At 45.7% G+C, this 27,090-nt stretch overlaps 1 protein-coding gene across 1 annotated transcript in view; it reads right to left on the reverse strand.

Moving 5' to 3' along the window:
• LOC147101855 (neural proliferation differentiation and control protein 1-like) overlaps window positions 1-24,364 on the reverse strand; it is a 252,175-nt gene extending 227,811 nt beyond the window's left edge. Inside the window, exon 1 of the mRNA XM_085965849.1 lies at window positions 24,127-24,364. Coding sequence (XP_085821975.1) covers window positions 24,127-24,271 — 145 coding nt within the window. The 5' untranslated portion in view covers window positions 24,272-24,364. The remainder of the gene's footprint in view (window positions 1-24,126) is intronic.
• Window positions 24,365-27,090: the final 2,726 nt, after the last annotated feature.

Genomic DNA, 27,090 nt, shown 5'->3' on the forward strand with positions numbered 1-27,090 from the left:
CCCGTCCGTGCCGGATAAAAGAAAGTTTCCTGTAGCTCAACACATTGCTACAAAACCTGTCCATAGTGATCAAGTTCAAGACGAGTTTGAAATGTCTAACAATACATGATCTAAAATGATTTATTCATTGTTGAGTTCCAAGATGATGTCCACCTAAACACTGGGCAACACGCTAAATACCCATTCAACCAATAGGCATGAGTGAATCCCACTTCATTCAAAGCTTGTACAACAGGTACGGAGTGGAAGGGAAACAGATGGGGCAGTTCTCTCAGCAGTCTTAGTGAGCTGATCAAGTGCGCGCGTACACCACTGCTCACGGTGTCACCTGCAGCCCATCAAGACCATCCCCCAGTATTCAAAGGTTTATAAAAAATACAGCTGGTCGCTTTGCTGTTAGCAATTTCTGCAGTTAGCAATTTCTGCAGTCAGGACTGCCGTACGGTCAACAGCCTCATTATAAATTTACTGTTGTCAGCTGAACCGAAGGTGAATGGACAGATCAGATATGACTAGTGCACAGAGAGGGTGGTAAATGTTTGAAATGGACTGCCGAGGGAAGCAATCGATGCCGGCAATATTAGTAAATTTAAGGAGTTGGACAGGCATTTGGTGAAAAAAAATCAACTGTATGATATAAGTAGTGAACATACGACCAGAAAAATTAGGAGCAGAAGTAGGCCATGCCACCCCTCGAGCCTGCACCGCCATTCAATAAGATCATGGCTGATCTTTGACCTCAACTCCACTTACCCGCCCGATTCCCATATCCCTCGATTCCCTCTGTCTATTGCCTCTGAACTCCGGGGATGGCTAGATAGACCAAAATGGTGTTTTCCTGTACTGTACATTTTTATGTTCCTAATGCAGATTTTTAACAGTGTTCCATGCATGCATGCATGCATGCATGTAATACCAGGCATATCGTGATCAACAATTTACATTTCTTTTGATTAATGTCCTTAACTTACTTGTTTTTTTGGACAATGGTGACGAGGGTATGAATCCCTTCATTCTCTTCCTCATTCATCTCCCAGCTTGGGGAGGGTGGCATGTGGCTACACAAACTGGGTTTAAAAAAGAGTCCAAATCAGAAGTGTGGAGAGAAGAGGAATATGGAGATGGGGCAAGGTCACAGGAGTCAAGGGTGGGTCTTTTGAAGAGTGGTTCGATGATGCTATGAGAGTGGGTGATGACGGTTGTTTTGAAAGGGGGGGGCAGCATCTGAGGAGAGGGAACCATTTCAATATCAGCTAGCATGGAGGCCAGGAAGGGAAGTTGGGTGGTCAGCAGTTTTGTGGGAATGGGGTCAATTATTTTATTCAGGGCTCCTCCGATAGCTTTGTTGATGAATGTACCACATGATTTAGCAGCAAGTCAAAGAAACCAGAAAGTCCCAGGTTCAATTGCCAGTCTGTGCGGAGTTGGCTGATCCCAGCAGAGGATTTATAAATCTATCTTGGTGCCTCAGTCTAGGGAGGGTAAAATAAATAGCCATGCTTTCCGCTCAAGCTCTCTGTCCAGTAACCTCCCACTGCCACTCATTCTCGTGCCTCATACAGGAAGAATGTTAACATAGGCTGCTGGCACCTAGTGATCAGCACCTTCAGGAAAGAAAAATAAAAATAAAAAACAATCCCAAAATAAGAAAATCACAACGGCATGGCATTTTGTGACTTAAATGATTGCAATTCAATGGGAGTGGCAGCAAAACGGTATTCAACAGGTAAGCAACTTTCAGAAACAGTTTGATTAGTGCACACTTACGGTAAACTTCCAACAGGGCAAACTGCTGAAGGGAAAGCATTTTCCTGCCCCAGAGTAAACCTGGGCTGCACAACCATAACTTGCTATTTTCTAAAAGCTATAAATTGCTTTCTGTGGGGCACCTCTGTTGGGCTAATGGGAATACAGACCAAGCTCGATCCCTGAATTATCCAACAACCACAACAACTTGTATTTATATAGCACCTTTAATGTAGTAAAACGTCCCAAGGCGCTTCACAGGAGCGTTATCAAAGACATTTTGACACCGAGTCACATAAGGAGGTATTAGGACAGGTGACCAAAAGCTTAGTCAAAGAAGTAGGTTTTAAGGAGCGTCTTAAAAGGAGGAGCGAGGCGGAGAGGTTTAGGGAGGGAATTCCAGAGCTTAGGGTCTAGGAAGCTGAAGGCACGGCCGCCAATGGTGGAGCGCTGAAAACTGGGGATGCGCAAGAGGCCAGAAACAGTTGTGGGGGTGGTGGGGCGGCGCTACAATTGGTCTCACCATCCTGGACTAGAAAGGAGAAACTATTCGCCTGATTTTGTGCCCCTAACCCTTGCTGAAAAGTGCACACGCTAGCCTCAGGTGAGGTCAGGACAGGGCTTGACCATGATGTCCTCCACTGTCGCGGCTCACACATGACAGTCAAACACTTGGGAGATGTATCGGAGGGCTGCCAATGCCCATGGGATCATTCCCCAGCAACAATTAGCACCTTGAAACAAAGAGGAAAAAAAACTGGAAACTTGGCATATTCTGTAAATTTAGTTGAAATGATGACAGCAGTTTTACAGAAACAATGACACTTTTTCGTAATGAATGGATTGTTTTAATAGGATATGCTGATTGATGCGGCAAGCTTGAAAAGTCTTCACGGGTGATGTGGACTCTTCAAAACTGCACTGCAGTGTAATGTTTACATGCTGCAGACATCCACAGAAATTCAGTATGTTAATTTATGAATGCAGGCCATTTTCACAAAGTCTCGAGAGAGAGAAAACAAACGCTAAGCACGGCAGGTTTTTCACATTTTAATAATTATGTCCACAGTTATAAAAACACTGGCTGGTGACAGCACAAGGGAAGAGAGCAGCAGCATTCACAAGGCTTGAAGGTGGTATTAAATGCACAATGATCCACTGCACTAATCTCGGACAGAAAAACAACCCATAATGCTTGAAAAATATGACACCCTGCTGTAGTCTATTTCCTTAGAACTTTCAAAACACCCACAGACACACTTTCTAGTCAGCAACACCTGCAAAATTGATTTTGCTGCTTTACTTCTAAAAGTCTTTAGGTAAAGAAGTTCTACGGCACAGGTCTTCTTCATCCAGATTACCCAGGGAATAAAGCGATAACATTATTTTCTTGTTGCACTGCAATAAATTGTGTCATCGGGTGCAAAAGTGATACCAGATGTTCTTCCCCCGCCCCACAGATTTTCTCCACTCTTGTCCCAATCACTTTCCCTTCCTGCCAGCTCTTGATGGTTTACGGTTCCACAGGGGCCAGCAACAGCCACATCCCAGTAATTTGCCCAACTACAGGAAACTTTTTTTTAATCCGGCACGGACGGGACCGACGTGGTGCCGGTTCATCAAAAATTCCGGATAACCGAGCGCTATAGTAAAAGATAGGGAGAGCTGACAGCTCCGTATAAAGCAACAAACCCTGTTGCTTAGCAACAAGTGTAGAACAATGGCCACAAGTTGCAAGCGTCTCTGTAGCTTAGCAACATCTGCAGCCACACCCTTGCACAGCAACAAATGGAGGAAGGCAAGTACAATATGAAGTAAAACCTACTCCTGAATTTTGCCGGTTAACCGAGATTTCTGGTTATTTAGGTGCCGGTAAATCGAAAGTTTCCTGTAGTTATTTTTCATGTGTAATCCCAGACGTAGGATATTGGTCAATGGAGGGCATCATGCCAAACTCGGTTGTGTGTGTGTATATGTGTATGTATGTATATACACACACACACGCGATATACATATACACATTAATGATGAGGAGCGGGAGACCCCCTACCCACAACACAGAGGCATGGTTGCCACTGTAACACCCCAACTGCTGTCACAGCCCAGATTAACTAACACAGCACAGACTAGGAATCCAACCTAAGTTTAAAAGGGCTGCACTTCTGAGCCACTTTTCCAATGCACAAAAGTCTGGTTTCGCAGTCACCCAACATGAAATTGCAACCACAAACTGCAGTCTTAAAAGAACAACTATGAGGTCTGACAGTTCCAGTCCAAAAGTAAATCATTGATCAAATATTTGAATGGGTGTTATCTGCATGCGTAGGCCACCTCAACGCAGTGAAAATGTTTAAACTTCTCAGATCGTTATCTATATACCATTACACCCATACTCTTAAAAAATAAATGTTCGCTTAGACAAAAGATGGCGCTAGCAATTGGGTTTATTAAGCAAACACAACTGCTGGACGACCACAGTACGCAGGCGAGGCTCAACACGGTAAGCTCCATGTACAAAGTCACTCAATGCATTTATCTTCTTCCTTGTAATTCCATAGAACTACAGGCCCACACATGTAACTTCAAATTGCATACTCCTCCCACTATCCTGCTACTTTAAAAAAAAATTGTTCATGGGATGTGGAATGCGTATTTGCCAAACATGTGGGAATCACACACTGGGCCATGAAACATTGGGACGTGGGTTCGGGCCCACGATGCCCCAATGAGTTCATAATCGTTGCCAAGCCATTGGGGGCTGTACTGTGCAGTCACGATGCAACGCCACAAGAGAGAGAAAAATAGGTGGCTAGTCACGTTCACACCCTTCCTATACTGTTGTGCAGAATCATAGATCTGCAGAATCATAGATCTTGTATCACAGGGAAGAAAAAAAACAACGAAAATACAGAAAGGCTAAAGATTAAGAGGGAAAAATTGAGTCGCGCCCCCTTTGGGGCGCTAACTTCGCCGGGCGCTAACTTCGCCGGGTGCCCCGAAAAAATTAGAGCCCCCGCGGCCGAAATTCATTGGTAGAGCCCCAAGAGGGAAGCGAGGTGCTACTGGATGCGCCCCACCTCCTTCTTGGGGCACTGCGAGGGACTATCGCAGCGCTTAAAGGGGGGGGGGGCCTTGCGCAGCACGACCCGAGGCCCAGCTGGCAGCCAGCACTCTGCCCGGGGGGGGGGGGGGGAGGGGCGGGGTGGAGGTGTGTGCTCAGGAGGCCAGGGACGCCAATGGAGGCAAGCGGCCAGCAACAAAAATGGCCGCCTGGCAACTCACCTTTAATTAGCGCCGCCCCAGCCGCAGGTAGGCCCACCCATCGGACATAGCGCCTGGCAGTAAGTCAGGGGGCGCTACCGAAGATCGCGGCCGGGACGTGAGCGGGGTGCTACCGAAGATTGCGGCCGGGGTGCTGCGCACAGTGATGACGTCATTAGCCGGCAGCGCAGCGCGGTGCTAACTGTTACCGCTGCCGCTAACCTCCCACGGAATTTCACAGGAGACATTGGTGGCGCCGCGCCCAGGCGCTAGTTGCTTTGTGCCCCGTTAACGCCCTCTTAGGGCACTAACGGGAGGCGCAAAGCAACCGAATTTCTCCCCCTAAAACATTGCTTCAAATCTTTTGATACTCAAAATGTGCACATCTCTGGGACTAATGAGTAATAGACAAGCACAGCAACAACAGTTCCACGGACCCAATAAACCCATTCCAAACATGTTCACTATAATGCGCTCCCACATACCTAAACCTCCCCAAGCAAACTCTAACCGCGTATACACTATATACTAGAAGTGCCCATTTCTGTTTCTTTTTAATGAGTTGCAGACCAGTGACTTTGTTAGCGACCCCTGCTCTACCACCTTCATTTCAAAACCCACTGGGTGTGGCTTGCATTTGGCAAATTTTCTTCAACCATCACATCTAGTACTGCAGAGGATGGAAAGGATTTGGTGCACACAAACTTCATCTTGACTTGAATGTAATCTTTTAGAGAATGTAACAGTCTTAACTTAAGCCATACAGACAAGAAGTACCAGGTCCAAGCCCTGTTCAGTACTGAGTTTGCTGATCTCAAAAGAGGCAGCAAGAAGGGTGCTGCAATTGGCCTAATCATACGTGTGTGCGTATGCGTGTGCGTGTTTTGGGGGGTGCGAGGGTAAATCACCATCGTCTGATCTCTATCCAACGACCCTCGTGCATATGCACACTTTGGGTGACAACAGGCTCACTTACGATGCTGTCCAAAGTTGATAGTCTACCAGCACTCACTGTCTAGGTTCAAAGAATAGCCACTAGGCTGACTAGCTACAGACGCCTGTGTTTTAGTAACCCAATATATGAGTTAGTGCAGTCAGGAAAGGAGGGGAAAAATTTGGGAGAAAACACTCTCTTAATAGCAAAGGAAAATTAAATGTGTTCAGTACCGGAAAGATTTGTTAAACCTGTTTAATGCTAGTGCACAGATTAATAGTTTTGACAGGAAAATAGGTAATGTGTTTAATTCAGACATAGACACGCTCCATCGCCCAGGTTTGTTGTAATGCGTGTCAGATCGAAAGCAAATTAGATGGCGAGCTGTGAACACAGCAATTAATATAACATTATTACCACAGATACGCCAATTACCAAAATTTCTGTCAAATTGCACCATGACTGAAGCACACAATATCCTACAAGCACCTTTTACTAATTACGCAGTGTACAGAACTAAACCCGTAAATGGCTACTTCATACAAGCCATAGTTAAGCAAAAAATATTGCCCTTAAACATATAGTGATGTGTTTAGTGTTCAGCAACCCGAAAGGTTTCAAGGCTAGAAAACTAATGTTCAAAACCCATGGCACTACCTCAGCATCACAGGTTGGATAAGAGTTGATAATGATTCTCAGAAGTCCTCTCTTAGTAGTGAAGGACAACGCGAGTGGTTCGGCACTTTTCAATGTTTTTGGTTCTCTTTATCAGCAGCTTCACAAGACTAGGCACCGGACCCAAGACCTTTAGCGCCTATAAGTGAACCCTAATGCAGAAATTTCTAATAAAGAAATACTTTTTAAAAAATTGCTCTCATTAAGGTGAGCAATGTTAGCGCAAAGGAACAGAGACTCGGAGCTCCCAGTGTCACCATCAAGCCAAGAGTGGTCCAGCAGATGCAGTCTAAAGTTGCCTTTACTTTGCCCAATGGGTTAACCCTAACTTCAGAAGAGCACCTCCTATTGCACCAATGTAACAAGTCCACTTCTCCCAGCATCCTTATGCTGTGAGAGCACCAATTTAGCACAGATTAATGCAGAATTAAGACAGTTTTGGCCCACTGGGAATTTTTTTTATTTTTTTAAATTCGTTTATGGGATCAGGGCGGTCGCTGGCAATGCCGGCATTTATTGCCCATCCCTAGTTGCCCTTGAGAAGGTGGTGGTGAGCCACCTTCTTGAACTGCTGCAGTCCGTGTGGTGATGGTACTCCCACAGTGCTGTTAGGGAGGGAGTTCCAGGATTTTGACCCAGCGACAATGAAGGATCGGCGATATATTTCTAAGTCAGGATGGTGTGTGACTTGGAGGGGAACTTGGAGGTGGCGGTGTTCCCATGCGCCTGCTGCCCTTGTCCTTCTAGGTGGAAGAGGTTGCGGGTTTGGGAGGTGCTGCCGAAGAAGCCTTGGCGAGTTGCTGCAGTGCATCTTGTAGATGGTACACACTGCAACCACGGTACGCCAGTGGTGGAGGGAGTGAATGTTTATGGTGGTGGATGGGGTACCAAATCAAGCGGGCTGCTTTGTCCTGGATGGTGTCGAGCTTCTTGAGTGTTGTTGGAGCTGCACTCATCCAGGCAAGTGGAGAGTATTCCATCACACTCCTTATTTGTGCCTTGTAGATGGTGGAAAGGCTTACGATAGCAAAATACTGCGGATGTTGGAAATCCGAAAGAAGGTGTCGACCCGAAACGTCAACTCAAATTTCTGTCCATGGATGTTGCCTGACCTGCTGAGTTTTTCTAGCATTTTCTGTTGTTATTGTGGAAAGGCTTACGTTTACCCCAAACTCGGTTCAATTTGGATCCTTATAGACAGCAGGCAGGGAAAACTCATTTCATCAGCGCACACTGGATTCGAACTTGCGTCACAGAGATGAAAGGTCAGTATATAACCTACTGTCCCACTTGATCCCACCTTACCTATGGCGTACAGCCTGTTTAGTCTACAGAATTCTGTTAAAACCATATGTAAGGTGATTGGCATTTTCTCCGTTTATGCACCTAAAGTTACCAATACAATATGTTTTCATCAACTTTTCCAAACATTTCCAATGTTTCTAGGTTTCTACAACAAAACTAAAAAGGAAAGTCTCAAATCCACAAAGCAATGTATCCTTGCAATCAATGTGGAAAACTGCCCAGGTATGTCCTGTCCACAAAAGGCAGCATAAATCCAATCTGGCCAATTACCACACCATCAGTCTACTCTCAATCATCAGCAAAGCGATGGAAGGTGTCGTCGACAGTGCTTACTCACCGATGCTCAGTTTGGGTCCTGCCAGGATCACTCGGCTCCCGGCCTCATTACAGCCTTGGTTCAAACATAGACAAAAGAGCTGAATTTCAGATGTGAGGAGAGAATGCGAGAATTGCCCTTGACATCAAGGCAGCATTTGACTGAGTGTGACATCAAGGAGCCCTAGTAAAACTGAAGTCAATGGGAATCGGGGGGGAAAACTCTCCACTGGCTGGAGTCACACCTAGCGGAAAAGGAAGAGGACTGTGGTAGTTGGAGGTCAATCATCACAGCCACAGGACATCACTGCAGGAGTTCCTCAGGGCAGTATCCTAGCCCCAACCATCTTCAGCTACTTCATCAATGACCTCCCCTCCATCATAAGGTCAGAAGTGGGGATGTTCACTGATGACTGCACAGTGTTCAGTGCCATTCACAACTCCTCAGATAATGAAGCAGTCCATGCCGCATGCAGCAAGACCTGGACAACATTCAGGCTTGGGCTGATAAGTGGCAGGTAACATTCGCGCCACACAAGTGCCAGGTAATGAACATCTCCAACAAGCAAGAATCTAACCACCGCCCCTTGACATTCAACGGCATTACCATCACCGAATCCCCCCACCATCAATATCCTGGGAGCACCATTGACCAGAAACTTAACTGGACCAGCCACATAAATAATGTGGCAACAAGAGTAGGTCAGAGGCTGGGAATTCTGTCGCGAGTGTCTCACCTCCTGACTCCCCAAAGCCTTTCCACCATCTACAAGGCACAAGTCAGGAGTGTGATGGAATACTCTTCACTTGCCTGGATGAGTGCAGCTCCAACAACACTCAAGATGCTCAACACCATCCAAGACAAAGCAGCCCGCTTGATTGGCACCCCATCCACCGCCTTAAACATTCACTCCCTCCACCACCGATGTACTGTGGCTGCAGTGTGTACCATCTACAAGATGCACTGCAGCAACTCGCCAAGGCTTCTTTGGCAGCACCTCCCAAACCTACAACCTCTACCAGCTAGAAGACAAGGACAGCAGGCGCATGGGAACACCACCACCTCCAAGTTCCCCTCCAAGTCACACACCATCCTGACTTGGAAGTATATTGCCGATCCTTCATCGTCGCTGGGTCAAAATCCTGGAACTCCCTCCCTAACAGCACTGTGGGAGTACCTTCACCACACGGACTGCAGCGGTTCAAGAAGGCGGCTCACCACCACCTTCTCAAGGGCAATTAGGGATGGGCAATAAATGCTGGCCTTGTCAGCGACGCCCACATCCCACAAACAAATAAAAAAAGTGTCAGGATTTGGTTTATGTTGTATGGGATGAAAGCATAAATGGGGAGATGACGAATGTTCCGGACTGACCCACACAAACACACAACTCAAGTGACTTTCAAAACTGAGGCAGCATTTCTGCAGAAGGCGAAAACAATCTCCTACACGATACCCCCTCGCCAACTTAGCAAAATTAAGTTTGCAGAAGAAGATTTCCTGCTATGATCTTTACCCAGCCACACTAACATCCTCACTATCAGTCAAAAAATTGCAGAAAACTTTTGTTTTGCTCAGCATATCGAGCCCTCACCTGGCCAAAAAGTGAGCAAGCTGCGTGTTACATCACGTGTATTATCTGACTGGTAACTAAGCTACTGGTACTGTAATAGGAGAGTGGCAAATGAGGGTTTCAGGTGGTTTGCATGGGATGGGGAGACATCACGTCACCAACTCATGCTTCCAAAACGTGACAGAGCCATCCCATGCTTGCCAAAAATCACTGTGCACTCTCGTTATTGTCAACTGCAACTGATCAGGTTTTATACTTGTTACACACCATCCACTAGTGCAATCATGTATTTGTTCTAGGATTATTATTTGAGCCGGATATAAAATCATGTGAGGTAAGTGGACCATCCAAGTCCTATCTACACCAGTTAGTATTGATTCCAGTAGTACTACTGTGAACTTGAACCAGAGATCAAAATGTCCTGACCTTACTGACCTAGATTTGCTCCCAGTCCCCCGATGCCTCCATGTTAAAATGCTCTTCCTCGTGTTTAAATCCATTCATGGCCTTGTCCCTCCCTATCTCTGTAACCTCCTCCAGAACATGCTATGCCTCCTAATTATCTCCTCCTTTGGCTCAGCATCCATTTTTGCCTGATCACACCACTGTGAAATAGCATGGTGTAGGAATTGACGAATTCCTAACTAATAACTGAGGTCGACTCAGGAGATCAATCAAACGAGTCTTTAATGTAAGACTAAACGAGTTCAAACAGTTTGATGAGATCGATACAGGAGAGCCACGAAAACAGGTCTTAACAAGATGGAGATTCCACGAGGACTGCCTGGGCAGTCACGTGGTTTGCGACGTGACGTCATCGTGTTTGCCCGCGTTTTCCCGCGCTCTTAAAGGGGCCACGCCCCGTGCATACAAACACTATATACAAAACAAAGTCATGTCTAACACAATGGTACAGGCTTAGGCTGGTGTTAGAACATCGTTAAAGGGAATTATGTACAGTTGCCCAGAGTCAGAGTCATTCAGTGGCTCCGCCACAGTGGGATAATTTTCTATGCTAAAAGATAATGTATAAATGCAATCGTTGATATAAGCTTTTATCATAATACAAAGTTGTGCATTTCTTTGGCCATTTCCAGTCTTGGATGAGCAGTAATTTCCTCCAAATAAACACTGGGAAGGCCGAAAGCCATCATCTTCAACCCCCGCCACCAATTTTGGGCCCTTGCCACTGATTTACACCTACACCCACTTCTCCTCCCCGGCCAGTATCTCAGGTTGAACCCGAATGTTTGCAACCTCGGCAAATTACTTCTATAGGTTTGACCCTTCTCTTTTGTTCCACATTCTAGCAATTTGCAGTTGTGATTTTCTTGAAATTTCTGGTGTTAAACATACAAGTGAAATTACAGAAGCATATGGAGCCAGAGATTATTTAATTCACAGATTTCTCCAGATTAAGCACAGGGAATATACATACTGCCTGGCTGCCTAATGAAAATTCATCATGTGCATGGACAGCAGGCTGAAGAGGCAACCAGGCACTGCCAGAGCTAAAAGCAAACATTACATCACCTACGGGTGATTTTCCTAAAGCAGGCACGGTTGACACACAAGGAAGGCCCTCTCTGCCTCTATTTAAATACTGCCAGAGATGTCTGGACAGTTGTGATTGTACAACAAATGCAGGAGATGAAAAGAAAACACAAATATTGAGAATGCTGAAATTAAAAAAAACAGGAAATTCACGGCAGACCCGACTGCATCTGACGAACAGGTGCAACACACACTTCGAATGGGTCCCTCCTTCCACTCGAATGATAGATGCCATCTGGAACATTAGCCTGGCTTTCTCTTTCAAATGCTGTGCGACCTACTGTGTATTTCCAGAGTCCCCTGCTCTATAATTACAAAGAGCAGCACAATACCAATTTAGATCACGATTCCAATACACCATTCTAAACAAATCTTACTGTCAAATTCCAACGGAAAATTGGGTAACACCTTTCGAATGATTAACACTGCAGCCGAAGGACCCAAGACTTGCATTTATGTAGCGCCTTTCACAACCTCAGGACATCCCAAGTGATCAGTTGGTAGCACCCTTGCCTCCGAGTCAGAAGGTTGTGGGTTCAAGTCCCACTCCAGAGGCTTGGGGGTGATTTTCATTCAGCAGTCGGGAAGGAGGCGGGACTACAACTTTTTGGGTTTTAGTCCCGCCTCCATCGACGTCCAGCCAATCCACGCGATTTTCCCTTGATTGACCTTGTTGAGCCCGCCCAGCGGGCTCAGCAGGCCAATTAAAGGCCACCCGGCAACAGGTGACGTCACAGACTGCAATTTCATCTGCCAGGATGTCCTGACAAATGAAATATCAGTGTTTCACAGCTGTTTGAAGCTGTCAAACACGGACAGTCTGACTTCTAACCTGAGTCCTTCTACACAGACTCACTTAGAACTCTCCCCGGCACTGAAAGCTGCAGGCTGTCACTTTTGACAGCTCGCAGCCATTCTGCTTTCAGTGCCGGCTGAATGATGGACTCCCGAAACCTAAAGGAAGGAAGGCTGTAAAGGTAAGTACAGGTAATTTAAACTTCTTTACACACTTTAGACACACCAAACACACTTACCTTTGCACTCATGCACCCATCACTCACCTGAACACCGACATCGCGACCCCTCCAAGTCCTTCAACCCGACGGCCCGCCTGCTCTAACCTGGCGTGGTTTGGAGCTGTCGGGAATCCTACACGACATCCCTCAAAATAGGGATTAGGCTAAAAACTGCCTGTTAACAGGCAGTTAATTGGCACTAATTCCTTCCCGCCTCAGGTCGGCGGGTCCCAGTGCGGGACGGGTACCCGCCGCCCCTGAAACTTACGTGGAGGCGGGTTTTGGGCGGGACCCCCGAATTCTGGATTTTTGCCCCCCCCACACGCCTAAAAGCCCGCCTCACGGCACACTGAAAATCCAGCCCTTGAGCACAAAAATCTAGGCTGACTCTCCAGTGCAGTACTGAAGGAGCACTGCACTGTTGGAGGGGCCGTCTTTCGGATGAGATGTTAAACCGAGGCCCCGTCTGCTCTCTCAGGTGGATGTAAACGATCCATGGCACTATTTGGAAGAGGAGCAGGGGAGCTGTCCCCAGTGTCCTGGTCAATATTTATCCCTCAATCAACATCACTAAAACAGATTATCTGGTCATTATCACATTGCTGTTTGTGGGAGCTTGCTGTGCGCAAATTGGCTGCTGCGTTTCCTACATTACAACAGTGACTGCATGCCAAAAAGTACTTCATTGGCTGTAAAGCGCTCTGGGACATCCAGTGGTTGTAAAAGGCACTATATAAATGCAAGCCTCTCTCTCTCTCTGTCTGTCACACTCAAACGCTTTACAGTCAATGAATTACTTTTGAAGTAATCACTGTTGTAATGTGCAGCCAATTTTCACAAAGCAACAAAATAAATGACCAGATAATCTGTTTTAGTGATGCTGGTTAAGGGATGAATATTGGCTAGGACACGGGAAGAACTCTCCTGCTCTTCTTCAAACAGTGCCATAGGATCATTAACGTTCAGCTGAGAGGAAATTCTATTATCCAAAAAACGGTCAACCTGAACAAGTGCGATCAATAAAAAAATGGATCACTACTTTTTAAAGCTGCTTTTATACCAGCGCTTGTCCAGGTTAAATTCCAGGGGCCCAGTGCCTGTGAAACTGTTCCCAGAGTTTACAATAAATACGGCTCCCTTATCCCAGTGGGAGAACTGTAGGCCCACCAAATACTATGAGCTGGATTTTGTCAATGGGAACGTGATGGAGGCGGGACTCCCACTTTTTGGGTTGTAGTCCCGCCTCCATCGATTTGTGGCCAACCCACGCGATTTTCCCTTGATTGACCTTGTTAAGCCCGCTCAGCAGGCCAATTAAGGGACACCCGGTTACAGGTGACATCAGTGATTGACATTTCATCTGTCAAGAGCTTTTGACAGATGAAATATCAGCGTTTGACAGCTCTGTGAAGCTTCACAAACACTGACAATCTGACTTCTAACTTGAGTCCTTCTCCACAGGCTCAGTTAGAAATCTCTCCAGAACAGAAAGCTGAATGCTGCAACTTTTGACAGCTCGCGGCCGTTCTGCTTTCTGTGCCGGTGAGATGAGGGGCTCCCGAGACCTGAAGGAAGCCTGCATTAGTAAGTAAAGGTAAGTAAAACTTATTTAAACACTTTACACACACCAAACACACTTACCTCTGCACTCATGCACCCATCACTCACCTGAACACCGGACATCTCGAATCCTCCAAGCCCTTCAGCCTGACGGTCCGCCTCGCTAACTTGGCCTGGTTTGGAGCCATCGGGCAGCCCACACTTCAGGCAGTTAATTGGCACTAATCCCCTTCCTGCCTCGGGGAGGCGGCTCCCAGCACAGGTCGGGTACCCGCCTCCTGGGAAACGGGCATGGAGGCGGGAAGGACTCGTGCCCCCCGATTCTGCAATTTTCCTCCCACTCCTGCCTCCACGGGGCTTGGAAATTTGAGCCCATCTGTCACCAGAACAAGGGGGCTGCATTTGGTAGTGTAAACAGTGAGAGCCAGCTCATAGTTGGCCCTATCCCAGAATCCAACCTAAACAAGCACCCGTATAAAGGTGGCTTAAATCAAGTGACAAGAACAAAGTTCAAGGACTATTGACATTAACAAGGCGCAAAATTTTAGTCTTTACCGGATACTTTCCCCTCCTCTTAAAGTAGCAACTCAAGTTCCACAGGCAGTATTGTCCCTCTGGTAGCTCGGAAAATGGCCATTCCTCATGGGCTAGACTAAAATGTGAGTGAGAGTGAGCTATTTTACACTGTAGCTGACCATCACAGTTAAGCTTCAAATGGCACCCTAAGATGTGCACTTCCAGAACAGGGGTTAGTGTTGCTGGAAAGCAAACATACACATCTTTTGAAAATGATGACGATACTAGGTTTCTCTTACAACTGAGTCATTTGGCAATCATTTTTCCACGAGTTTTTAAATAAACAAGCCCAACTACTTGGGTTTTCTTGCAGTATTTCAATTATAATTAGGCTGGACAACATTCAAAAGGTCTTTCAAGAGGGATTTCACCTTCAAACCAGCGAGTCCAGCAAATCTGTTCAAAAGGAACTTCTCCCATTAACAACTCTTGTAAATTACAGTACCGATCAGATGTCCTCAGAAGGGTATAATCACATGCGCTCTCTTGATGGCTCAGTGAGGAGCCGAGAAACCACTGCCTGTGTTCAATCTCTTGATTTGGTGTCAGCCTGCTCTGACCACCACCCCCCACGTTGCTACAATGGGCCCCCCAGCTCCCCTGGGCTAGGTAAGGAAAATGTGGCCTTGGTTACTGCTCCCAACTGTATTCAGCAACGACTGCCGGGAGATGCTGGGTAAGGACACAGTCAAGGCCAGACTGGGCTACAGTGGTGCTTACTGTGGTTGAATAGCTCATTGACGTGCACTCTCAAGAAGCACACATACGTAATGGTGCAAGTGGAACCATACCCCAGCGGGGTGTCACACCCCGAGGAGGGAGGAGAGAGCAGTAAATTAATGGAAGATAAGTTTTTTGTACCTGGTTGCTTGGTAATCTAAATATTATGCAGTTAGAAAACCTGTTTCTGAAAAGGTATTGTCAGGGTTAAATTATGTGACCTAATCTGTGTTGCAAGACATGTAAATTTCAACAGATGCGATGATGGACCAGTCACACCAGTTTGTATTGGGCCCCGTGATCAAGGACAGAAGCAAATTTCCATCAGCCAAAAAAAAAGCTGCACGTTATATTACCATCAATTAAAGGTGAAGAAACTATTCATAGAAAGTTACAGCACGGAAGGAGGCCATTTTGGCCCTTCGTGTCCGCGCCGGCCAACAAAGAGCTATCCAGCCTAATCCCACTTCCCAGCTCTTGGTCCGTAGCCCTGCAGGTTACAGCATCCAAAGTGCACATCCAAGTACTTTTTAAATGTGGTTAGGGTTCCTGCCTCTACCACCCTTTCAGGCAGTGAGTTCCAGACTCCCACAACCCTCTGGGTGAAGAAATTTCCCCTCAAATCCCCTCTAAACCTTCCCCCAATTACTTTAAATCTGTGACCCCTGGTTTTTGACCCCTCTGCTAAGGGAAATAGGGCCTTTCTATCCGCTTTATCTATGCCCCTCATAATTTTATACACCTCAATAAGGTCTCCCCTCAGCCTCCTCTGTTCCAAGGAAAACAGACCCAGCCTATCCAGTCTTTCCTCAGAGCTAAGATTCTCTACTCCCGGCAACATCCTTGTAAATCTCCTCTGTACCCTCTCTAGTGCAATCACATCTTTCCTGTAATGTGGTGACCAGAACTGCACCCAGTACTCTAGCTGAGGCCTAACTAGTGTTTTATACAGTTGAAGCATAACCCCCCCTGCTCTTGTATTCTATGCCACGGCTAATAAAGGCAAGCATTCCATATGCCTTCTTAACCACCTTATCTACCTGGCCTGCTACCTTCAGGGATCTGTGGACATGCACTCCAAGGTCCCTTTCTTCCTCTACACTACTCACTGTCCTACCATTTAATGTGTATTCCCTTTCCTTGTTAGTCCTCCCCAAATGCATTACCTCACACTTCTCCGGATTGAATTCCATTTGCCACTGTTCTGCCCACCTGACCAATTTATTGATATCTTCCTGCAGTCTACAGCTTCCATCTTCAGTATCAACCACACAGCCAATTTTAGTATCATCTGCAAACTACTTAATCATACCCCCTATATTCAAGTCAAGATCGTTGATATATACCACAAAACCCCACTGGAAACAGCCTTCCAGTCACAAAAACACCCATCAACCATTACCCTCTGCTTCCTGTCTCCGAGCCAGTTTTGAATCCAACTTGACACTTTACCCTCGATCCCATGGGCTTTTAACTTCATGACCAGTCTGCCACGTGGAACCTTATCAAAAGCCTTGCTAAAGTCCATATACACTACATCAAACGCACTACCCTCATCTACCCTCCTTGTTACCTCCTCAAAAAATTCAATCAAGTTTGTCAGACACGACCTTCCCTTAACAAATCCGTGCTGACTATCCTTGATTAATCTGTGTCTTTCTAAACGAAGATTTATCCTGTCATTCAGAATTCTTTCCCCTAATTTTTCCAGCACCGAGGTTAGGCTGACTGGTCTATTCGGATCTGCCTGCTCATCTACCTCCAGTTCCCAGTGGTAGCAGTGCTGAATTCAGGGTTTGCTGTACACCAAATGCTCTTCCATCTCAATGTCCACACACATCAGAAAACAGATCCAGAATTAAATCACTTTGCAAGAAGCAGAGTGTAGTCACTCAACGGATATGCAATGTCCTGAAATGGCGTATAATGCAGGAGCGTTGTGCTGTGACTGCACATTGAGCAGAGTTAAACTGTAAACAGTTTTTCTGCATTACTGAACAATTTACAGATGACATTTAAAGATTAAGACAATGCAAGCATGCGGTATCCCAGCAAATAATATGCAAACAGATATTGATGGGCAAATATACAACTGTCATAAAAGTACATTTAATGCAGTATTAGTAGAAACCAAAAACAGCAACACTGCTGCTGGCAATGTACGGAGGACAAAGGATTCCTGGGAGCAATTACAAACCTGTCATTTAATAGAGAGAAGGAGGGAGGATAATTGGTCAGATGGTTTATATATGGAACAATAATTGATACCCAAGAATGGGATCCAGGCTATAATCTGACTGAGAGATACAAGTATGACAGAGTGGTTGATAACCTTCATCTGAACCTGAAGACAAGATCACTGCTTGGAATCACTCCCAGACACCAAACAGTAGGGAGAAGAGTTCGGGCCGATGACAAAAACATAATCTTTTAAAAAGAGGAGTCTTTGAAAAATGGAAGGAAAGGAAGCAAATAGAAGAGGTTTATGGAGGGAGTTGTGTAGAGCAGGGCCGCAAGAGCAAAAGGTTCTTGCACTGAAGGTGGAGCAGAGGGAGGGGAACATGCACAAAAGGCCCAAGTTGGGTTAGGGTTGGAGGACCAAATAGCATTGGCTGGGATGTAGGAATGAAGTACGTTGCATAATGTCTGAGAAAGTGGAGGGAAATAGGAGAAGGAAGCAGCAGCGGCTCAACAGATAATCTCAGATTAAAATGTTCATAAATTTTGGGAAACCTGCGCAGCAACTGTTAAATTTAAATCAGGCTCCCAATTGCACTGTGGGAGCCTGATTTGAATATGTAAATGAAGTGTCCCACCTCTCTACGGCGGGACACTCGCACGCCACAAAACCCGCAGCCATGAAAATGGCTGCAGTCACGTACATGGCTGGTTGGAAATTTTTAACACCCACGCCTGACCCTCTTCCCCCCATCGTGGGGTGTGGGAGTTTAATTTCGGGGCCAAAGAGTCTGGGATTGTTCTTGCTCTCTAGGATAGTCCTGAAATAGGAGGAGGATTTGGTCATGGAAAGGGAGGTGCAGTACTGGTCAAGCCAGTTTTGGCGGTAGATGACCAGGCCAATCGTGCACCAGGTGGGATCCAGTCTGCAACCCTCAGGCTTGAGGGTGTGGAGATACAAACCCTACCAGAGGGAACGACAGGGATGGGAGATTAGAAATGACTTGGTGAGATCAAGTGTAAAGGTAGAACCAAGGGAGGTTTGAAAGTTCAACAGTGCCAGCTGTCCAATAAGTTATACCACATAGAAGAAACACACATTTAGACTGCATATTTTACTTTCAAAGACACACAAATGTATAAGCACTTATGTCTGATCAACACATACTAGAAAGTTTGGAAAATTATGGATTCAAGCCCTACTATGTACTTGAGCACATAACCTAGGCTTCAGAACAATATTGAAGGAGCGTTGCATTGTCAGAGGTGCTTTCTCCAGAATGCAGCATTAAACTGACGCCCCATCTGCCTGCACAGGTGGACATAAAAGATCCTATGGCATTATACAAAAAAAAAAGAGGGAAGTGTCCTGGCCAACATTCTTCCCTCAAACAACACCAACAAAAATCAATTATTTCGTCATTCATTTGCTGTTTGTACAACCTTGCTGTTCCTGAATTGGCTCTCACATGTGCTAACATAGCAGCAGCACTTGAAAAGTCATCCATTGGATGTGAAACTCTGGGACATGCTGAGGATATGAAAGGTGCGACATAAATAGAAGCTTTTTCTTTCTTTACCACTCCAACTAGAACTGCTGTAAACCAAAGCTACTGAATGCCTCATTTAATGCATTCCCTTCCAACTGACAATCCAGAATTTTCAAGTGAATGTCTAGTGTAGGAAACTCTCTCTTAACCGGCAAAATTTGGGAGTAGGTTCAGGTAAGTTTTACTGTATATTAGTGGCCGTGTAACCGGGGTACCTGCACCTGTGGCCGTGGAACCGGGACTCCTGGATCTGTGGCCGTGTAACCAGGGTTCCTGGATCTGTGGCCGTGTAACCAGGGTACCTGCACCTGTGGCCGTGTAACCAGGGTACCTGCACCTGTGGCCATGTAACCAGGGTACCTGCACCTGTGGCCGTGGAACCGGGACTCCTGGATCTGTGGCCGTGTAACCAGGGTTCCTGGATCTGTGGCCGTGTAACCAGGGTACCTGCACCTGTGGCCGTGTAACCAGGGTACCTGCACCTGTGGCCGTGTAACCAGGGTACCTGCACCTGTGGCCATGTAACCAGGGTACCTGCACCTGTGGCCGTGCAACAGGGACTCCTAGATCTGTGGCCATGTAACCGGGGCTCCTGCACCTGTGGCCATGTACGGAGCTCTCGTACCTTTTAACTATACCTCTCTGTAATCCGGACTTTTTGATCAACCGGCAGCACGCCGGTCCCGTCGGTGCCGGATAAAAAAGAGTTTCCTGTATATATAGAACCATAGACTAGTACAGCACAGAAGGAGGCCATTCAGCCCGTCGAGTCTGCGCCGGCTCTTTCGAAGAGCAATCCAGTTAGTCCTGCTCCCCAGCTCTTTCCCCATATCCCTGCAATTTTTTCCTCCTTCAAGTGTTTATCCAATTCCCTTTTGAAGGCTACTATTGAATCTGTTTCCACCGCCCTATCAGGCAGTGCATTCCACTTGCTGCGTAAAAAAGTTTTTCCTCATGTCGCCTCTGGTTCTTTTGCCAATCACTTTAAATCAGTGCCGTCTTGTTATCGACCCTTGAGCCATTGGAAACAGTTTTGCTTTATTTACTCTATCTGAATCCTTCATGATCTTAAACACCTCGATCAAATCTCCTCTTAGCCTTCTCTACTCTAAGGAGAACAACCCCAGCTTCTCCAGACTATCCACATAACTGTAATCCCTCATCCCTGGAACCAATCCAGTAAATCTCTTCTGTACTTTCTCCAAAGCCTTCACGCCTTTCCTAAAGTGTGGTGCCCATAATTGGACACAATACCCCAGCTATTCCGAAGTTTATTTTCAGCATCATTGAAAAAGGTAGTAAAAGTTAAAAATGTCTTTCTGCTCATTAATTATGCTAGGTTTATTGAACTCCACATCATATCATTAATAGTTTCTTCAAAAAGATCTGTCTTTAAAAGCAAACAAGCAGACATTACAACCCAATGTCCAGTTATCCTCATTTACAGCGGCAGGTTTTCTCCAGTAATGCAGCAGTAGCTGAATAGGCAATATTACGAAGCTGTGGTCAAACAGCTTTCTCAGCTCATCCATCACTCTCTGGGGAAGTACTGAGCTGGTGCCAGGCATGTTAAAAAAAAAAGGACGCGAGGGAATCTTCCCCAAGCTACTTTCAGACGCTTCCTGGCAGTCACCCAAGAACATTAACAATGGGTAACTTAGCTTTGGAAAAAAACAACAGCTAGCAAGTGAATGAATCCGCAACACTCGGATCTCAGCACATGACTGACATCAGTGTGATTGACAGGAGAACCACCACGGTTCTGACAAGTCAAAAATGCAACAGAAAACATATTTTCAAAATCAACACTGCATGGAAGTTTTCATCTCGATCCCTGGTCTGTGCTGAGATAACTGATCTCAGAAAAGACAACTGTGGGGCACTATAATTAGACTGTGGGAACGAAAGTAGGATAGGAGAAGGAAGGAAGGAATCCACCAGATTTGCGGTTTCCAGTTGCTAGCCAGTCACCCTTGCTGGAAAGTTAGATATCTGTATGTCTGATTGAGCTCAACATTGCCTAACCATATGGCAAAACAAACTTCCGATGGTCACTGTCCAGAACAAAATACCGACCCTCATTCCAAAGTCGCACATGACAAATGGCCACTCGGGTTAACTAGACAAGCACTGACTTCATTTGTGAAGTACCCAGTATCTTCAGGATAGAAATACAACGCTGGTGCCTAGCTGGGTGGTCTTTTGGGGAGAGGTTTAAGTCACATTGTTGGCACAGTATGGAAAATGTTGTGGAGTGCCAGCTTGGCTCAGTTGGTAGCACCCTTGCCTCTGAATTAGAAGGCTGGGGGTTCAAAATCCACTCCGGAACTGCAGCACAGAATCAAGGCCGACGCTTCAGTGCGTTGCGAGAGGTCCCATTCTTCAAACGAGACACTGAAACCCCCATGTCACTATTCAAACAAGAAGCGCATTCATTGCGGAGCGTTGTGGGACCTTTCCGATAAGACGGCATGTAAATGCAAGTCCCTCTTTATATTGCAGCTGGCTCTGCAATCGTACAAGTGTATGGTGGTGACAAAGTGAAAAAGCGTTCCGCTCCCTAGCACTGACGTCGTCTCTCACCTTAATGAGCACGAAACCATCACCAAAATAGGCAACACCCTGTAGCACCAGAACATATCACCGTCCCACCCTTAACACCAACATCCTTTTATTTATTTATTTTGGTCTTTCCCCACCCGCCACGCCCTAAATATATTTTGTTTAAACATTGTGCACTAACATTTTCAATGAATTTGAAGGAGTTACCAAGGCTGGCGGCAGACTTGAAGCTGAAATGCCCTGGGTAAATCACAGTAAAGCAATACATTATTCATTCAGCTCTTTCCTCAGATTGCTGGTCTCAGTAACTCCTGAATCAGTTCCTTCAATTTGGTCCATCAGCACAACATGGGTATTCCATAAGCGCGCAACACACAAAACAAACAGAAGGACGTTCATGAAAAAAATTCTGTCTAATGTATTTCTGAAAAGGAGCCCTGATGGCGTAGCTTTTTTAGCAATAGAAATATTCTCAGAATATCAGCATCTGCAAGTGTAATTAGTCCACAGCTGTTCAGAAATCATTATCGATCACCAGAAAGTACCGTTACTACGAAATTAGAATTTACAGTAACTAACTGTACTCTTCCGCTTATATTTGCGTGTTTTTAAAAAAAATTGGGTTCCATACCACCCACTAGAAAAGGAAATCCCAGATAGCAACTGTTTTTTTTGTGAAATATATTAACTGTCGTTGCACATGGTAATTGTTGTTATTATTCTGTTCCTGACACAAAATCTAAACAACTTTATCATTTACATTATAATTTGCTTTTTCGTACTCTTTCTTGTCATGTCATTTTCTTGGTGGTAAACAACGATTGTCCCCACAAACCTGATGAACACCTCAGACGATCTGCAACAACTAAAGTTTCCCCCATCAGATCAAAACAGCTGAACATCAAACTGATGTTTCTAAAATATCTATTGTTACAATGAAAATACATCTCATTCACAATAAATAAAACACTTTTTCTGAAAATAATTAATCTAAAACCGAACTTTTAGCCAATGCCATCGTTAAATTGGATAAATTTAAATAAATAACATTCTCATCTTCGTCAAATTTTCCCAAATACAGTATCTCAATAAGTCAACATCTATATTCCAACAGTTTTATAGGAGTGGTCCCAACCTAGTGCACTATAGTGCGATCATTAATAGTTACACACAACACATTGAACAATACAAGCCCTTTTCCCCGCCCCCACTATAGTTGTTTATTTAAATAAGGAATAACATAAAAACTTAAACAAAAGATCTGTTAAATAATAAAATCCAATACAAAGGACGCATAGAATCTGCACTCACTGACAAGTTACATATTTAAAATACACACGAGAACCACAAATTCAAAACACTAAGTTGTAAACAAGTTTTCACCAACTCAGCTAATAAACCATATATGTGCACAATCCATTTATTCCGAATACGTTTTCTCTTCAACATATTATAACATGATTTTTTCTTAACCTACTTGCATATGATACCAACACTCCCCTCCCAATAAAAAAAATCTATTTTCATTACCATAAATATGCAAAGGCACGTTAATAAATTGTTCCCAATATCCCACACCAAAAACTAAAATTACATTTCATAGTAAAATCAGAAGGGTCTACACCTGAAGCATTAACCAGTCTTTTCGTTTTATGCACGCTGATAGACGTGCTGTGTTGCTGTTTTTGTTGCACATTATTAAGCAGTACCTTATTTGGAGTTGATGTTTATGATCCGAGTGGGGCTCCAGTTAGTGAACAGACTGTTCTGACCTTTAATGCAGCTATATTAACCCCAGGAAGCACATATTTATATAAACTGTTCCTAATAGTCCCAACAAATACATTATTTACAGTGGATACATTAAACATGTTCCATTGTTGCTGTGTTTGGTTTGAGTTCGTTCTGATCTATAATGATCGTGTTTTAAACCGTGGAAATACACATTCCTAATTAATCCCAGGAAGCACATATTTATAAACTGTTCCTAATAGTCCCAACAAATACATTATTTACAGTGGATACATTAAACATGTTCCATTGTTGCTGTGTTTGGTTTGAGTTCGTTCTAATCTATAATGATCGTGTTTTAAACCGTGGAAATACACATTCCTAATTAATCTTAAGGTTCTCCACGGGACAAAAATAAAATCGCATTAAAATGGTAATTTGTTCTGAAGGAGTTTGTTTCAAGGTAGCTCTGACCTTTAATGCTCTAGTCTAAGCTCCTGCAAATACACATTTATAAATTATAGTGTTAACATTCCCCAGCAGCAAACCATTGCATTAATCTACAAGATGCATTAAATTTTAATTGGGTCTGAGTCGAGTTTGTTCTGACCTTTAATGCTGCCTGTTTAGAAATCATTCTTAAATTTCCCCAGCACTAAAACACACAGCACTGAATGGTCATTTCTTCCTTGGCTGTGTCTTGGGACGGTCAGTCCACTCTGACCTTTCCGGCTGTTCTTTGAGCCCCAGCGGCCAGCTGGCGGGGTTTTACAAACCGCGCCGCGCCCGGGACTGAACCTGTCAGTGTGCCGGGCCTGGATCGGATCGGATCGGATCGGACAGCCCCCCCCCCGGTCCCTGACACTCACCTGCCGGGCTGAGGAGCAGCGCCAGGGCGCCGAGCAGCAGCGCCCGGCCGCCCGACCAGACTCCGGGGCTCCGCGGGACACCCATCTTCAGCGCGGCCGCATCGCAGGTGCGGGAGAGCGTCGCTGCCGAGCCCGACACAACCATCAGCCGTGCAGCGCCATGGGGGCCCGACACAGACGGGAGGGCGGGAGGGAGACAAGCCGCCGCGTCGCTACGCAACCAGGGCGGGCGCTTCACGTCCGGGACGCGCCAGGTACACCGCCCTGCGTCAGCACGCATAGTGCGTCAGTGCGTCACTGACAGGCAGGACTGCTGAAGGCACTGGGCCATCAACAACAGCAACTTGTATTTATATAGCGCCTTGAAGGTAGTACATCCTCCCACGATGCTTCGCAGGGGTATTATCAGGCAAAAAATTTGACACCAAGCCACTTAAGGAGAGATTAGGATGATAGCTAAATACTGCAGATGCTGGAAATCCGAAATAACAACAGAAAATGCTGGAAAAACTCAGCAGGCCAGGCAACATCCGTGGAGAGAAAATAGAGTCGACGTTTCGGGTCTAACCCTTTTTCAAAACTGGAAAGGAAATGAAATAGATCGAAAGGCAGGGCTGGGAGAGAACAAAAGAAGTGAAGAGACATTAAGAGGTATTCAAAACGAGACGAGATGGTGATAGGAATTAGGACAGGTGACCAAAAGCTTGGTCAAAGAGGTAGGTTTTAAGGAGCGTCTTAAAGAAAGAAAGACTTGTATTTCTATAGCGCCTTTCACAACCACCAGACGTCTCAAAGCGCTTTACAGCCAATGAAGTACTTTTGAAGTGGAGTCACTGTTGTGATGTGGGACAGCAAGCTCCCACAAACAGCAATGTGATAATGACCAGATAATCTGTTTTAGTGATGTTGGTTGAGGGATAAATATTGGCCAGGACACCGGGGATAACTCCCCTGCTCTTCTTCAAAATAGTGCCATGGGATCTTTTACATCCACGAGAGCAGGCAGGGCCTCAGTTTAATATCTCATCTGAAAGACGGCACTTCCGACAGTACAGCACTGGAGTGTCAGCCTAGCTTAATGCGCACAAGTCCCTGGAGTGGGACTCTGAACCCACAACCTTCTGAGTCAGAGGCGAGTATGCTACCAACTGAGCCACAGCTGACACTGCTACTAAAGGAGGAACGAGAGGTAGTGAGGCGGAGAGGTTTAGGGAGAGAATGCCAGAGCTTAGGGCCTAGGCAACAGAAGGCACGGCCACCAATGGTGGAGCGATTATAATTAGGGATGCTCAAAAGGGCAGAATTAGAGGAGCACAGATATCTCGGGGGTGGGGGGGTGTTGTGGGGCTGAATGAGATTACAGAGATAGGGAGGGGCGAGACCATGGAGGGATTTCAAAACAAGGATGAGAGTTTTGAAATCGAGGCGTTGCTTAACTGGGAGCCAATGTAGGTCAGCGAGCACAGGGATGATGGGTGAACGGGACTTGGTGCGAGTTAGTACACGGACAGCCAAGTTTTGGATGACCTCAAGTTTATGTAGGGTAGAATGTGGGAGGCCAGCCAGGAGTGCGTTGGAATAGTCAAGTCTAGAGGTAACAAAGGCATGGATGAGGGTTTCAGCAGCGGATGAGCTGAGGCAAGGGCGGAGACGGGCGATGTTAGGGAGAGGGATGGAGTCAGTAGCTAGGGAACGGAGCTTTTGGCGGGGACCAAAAACAATGGTTTCGGCCTTCCCAATGTTTAATTGGAGAAAATTTCTGCTCATCCAGAATTGTATGTCGGAGAGTCAGAGAGTGCCACAGCACAGGAGGAGGCCATGCAGGGACAATGCAAATGATTGGTCATGGTTTCCCCTGGCCATTATTTTCTTTCTCAACTCCTCCCCTGAAGGTACCAACTCCTCTTTGGATCCCAGAGGTGCTGACTGTACCTCGGCCAACTGCTCTCATTTATTCATGTGTGAGGCTAGACATAGGAACAGGAGCAGGCCATTCAACTCCTCAAGCCTGCTCCGCCATTCAATTATGGCTGATCTGCACCTCAGTTCCATTTACCTGCCGTTGCTCCATATCTCTTGATACCCTTACCTCACCTGACAGTGAGCGTCAGAAGGCTACTGGACCATCAAAAGCTGCAGAGCGCTCCTGATTCTGTCCTTCCTCAACTTTCCAGCATTACACATCATCTCCAGCATAACATGAAAGAAAAAAACGTGCATTTATATAGCTCCTTTCTCGACCTCAGTACGACGCAAAACACTTTACAGCCAACAAAGTACATTTGAAATGTAGTCACTGTTGTAATAGAGTCATAGAGCCATAATGGCACAGAAGGAGGCCATTCGGCCCATCAAGTCCGCGCCGGCTCTCTGCAGAGCAATCCAGTCAGTCCCACTCCCCCACTCTCTCCCCATAGCCCTGCAAGTTTATTTCCCTCAAGTGCCTATCCAGTCTCCCCTTGAAAACATTGAGTGTCTCCGCTTCCACCACTTCCGTCGACAGCGAGTTCCAGGTCCTCACCACTCGCTGTGTAAAAAAGTTTTTCCTCACATCCCCCCCCTGTATCTCTTGCTCAAAACCTTAAATCTGTGTCCCCTAGTCCTTGTAACATCAACTAGTGGGAACAGCCTTTCCCCGTCTAGCCTATCCAAACCCGTCATAATCTTGTACACCTCTATCAAATCGCCCCTCAACCTCCTTTGCTCTAATGAAAATAAATCCAGCTTCTCCAATCTGTCCTTGTAGCTAAGATCCCCCATCCCCATGTAGGGATTATTACCTTAACCTACACAATCTTTTCTCTGTCAGAACATAAATTTAGATTTTACTGCCGTATTCTTATCACCTTTCTGTTCCCCACTCTCCCTTCCTCAGCATATTTCTCCTCCTCCACTCCGTTCCTTATCTACTCACTTGTTTGCCTCCAACTCTTACTTGAATGTGCTTGTCACTGTCCAGCCATT

This window comes from Somniosus microcephalus, chromosome 23 (genome assembly GCF_052327205.1).
Source record: "Somniosus microcephalus isolate GS21.2 chromosome 23, FLI_Smic_1.0, whole genome shotgun sequence".
In the NCBI taxonomy this organism is placed as follows: Eukaryota; Metazoa; Chordata; class Chondrichthyes; order Squaliformes; family Somniosidae; genus Somniosus; species Somniosus microcephalus.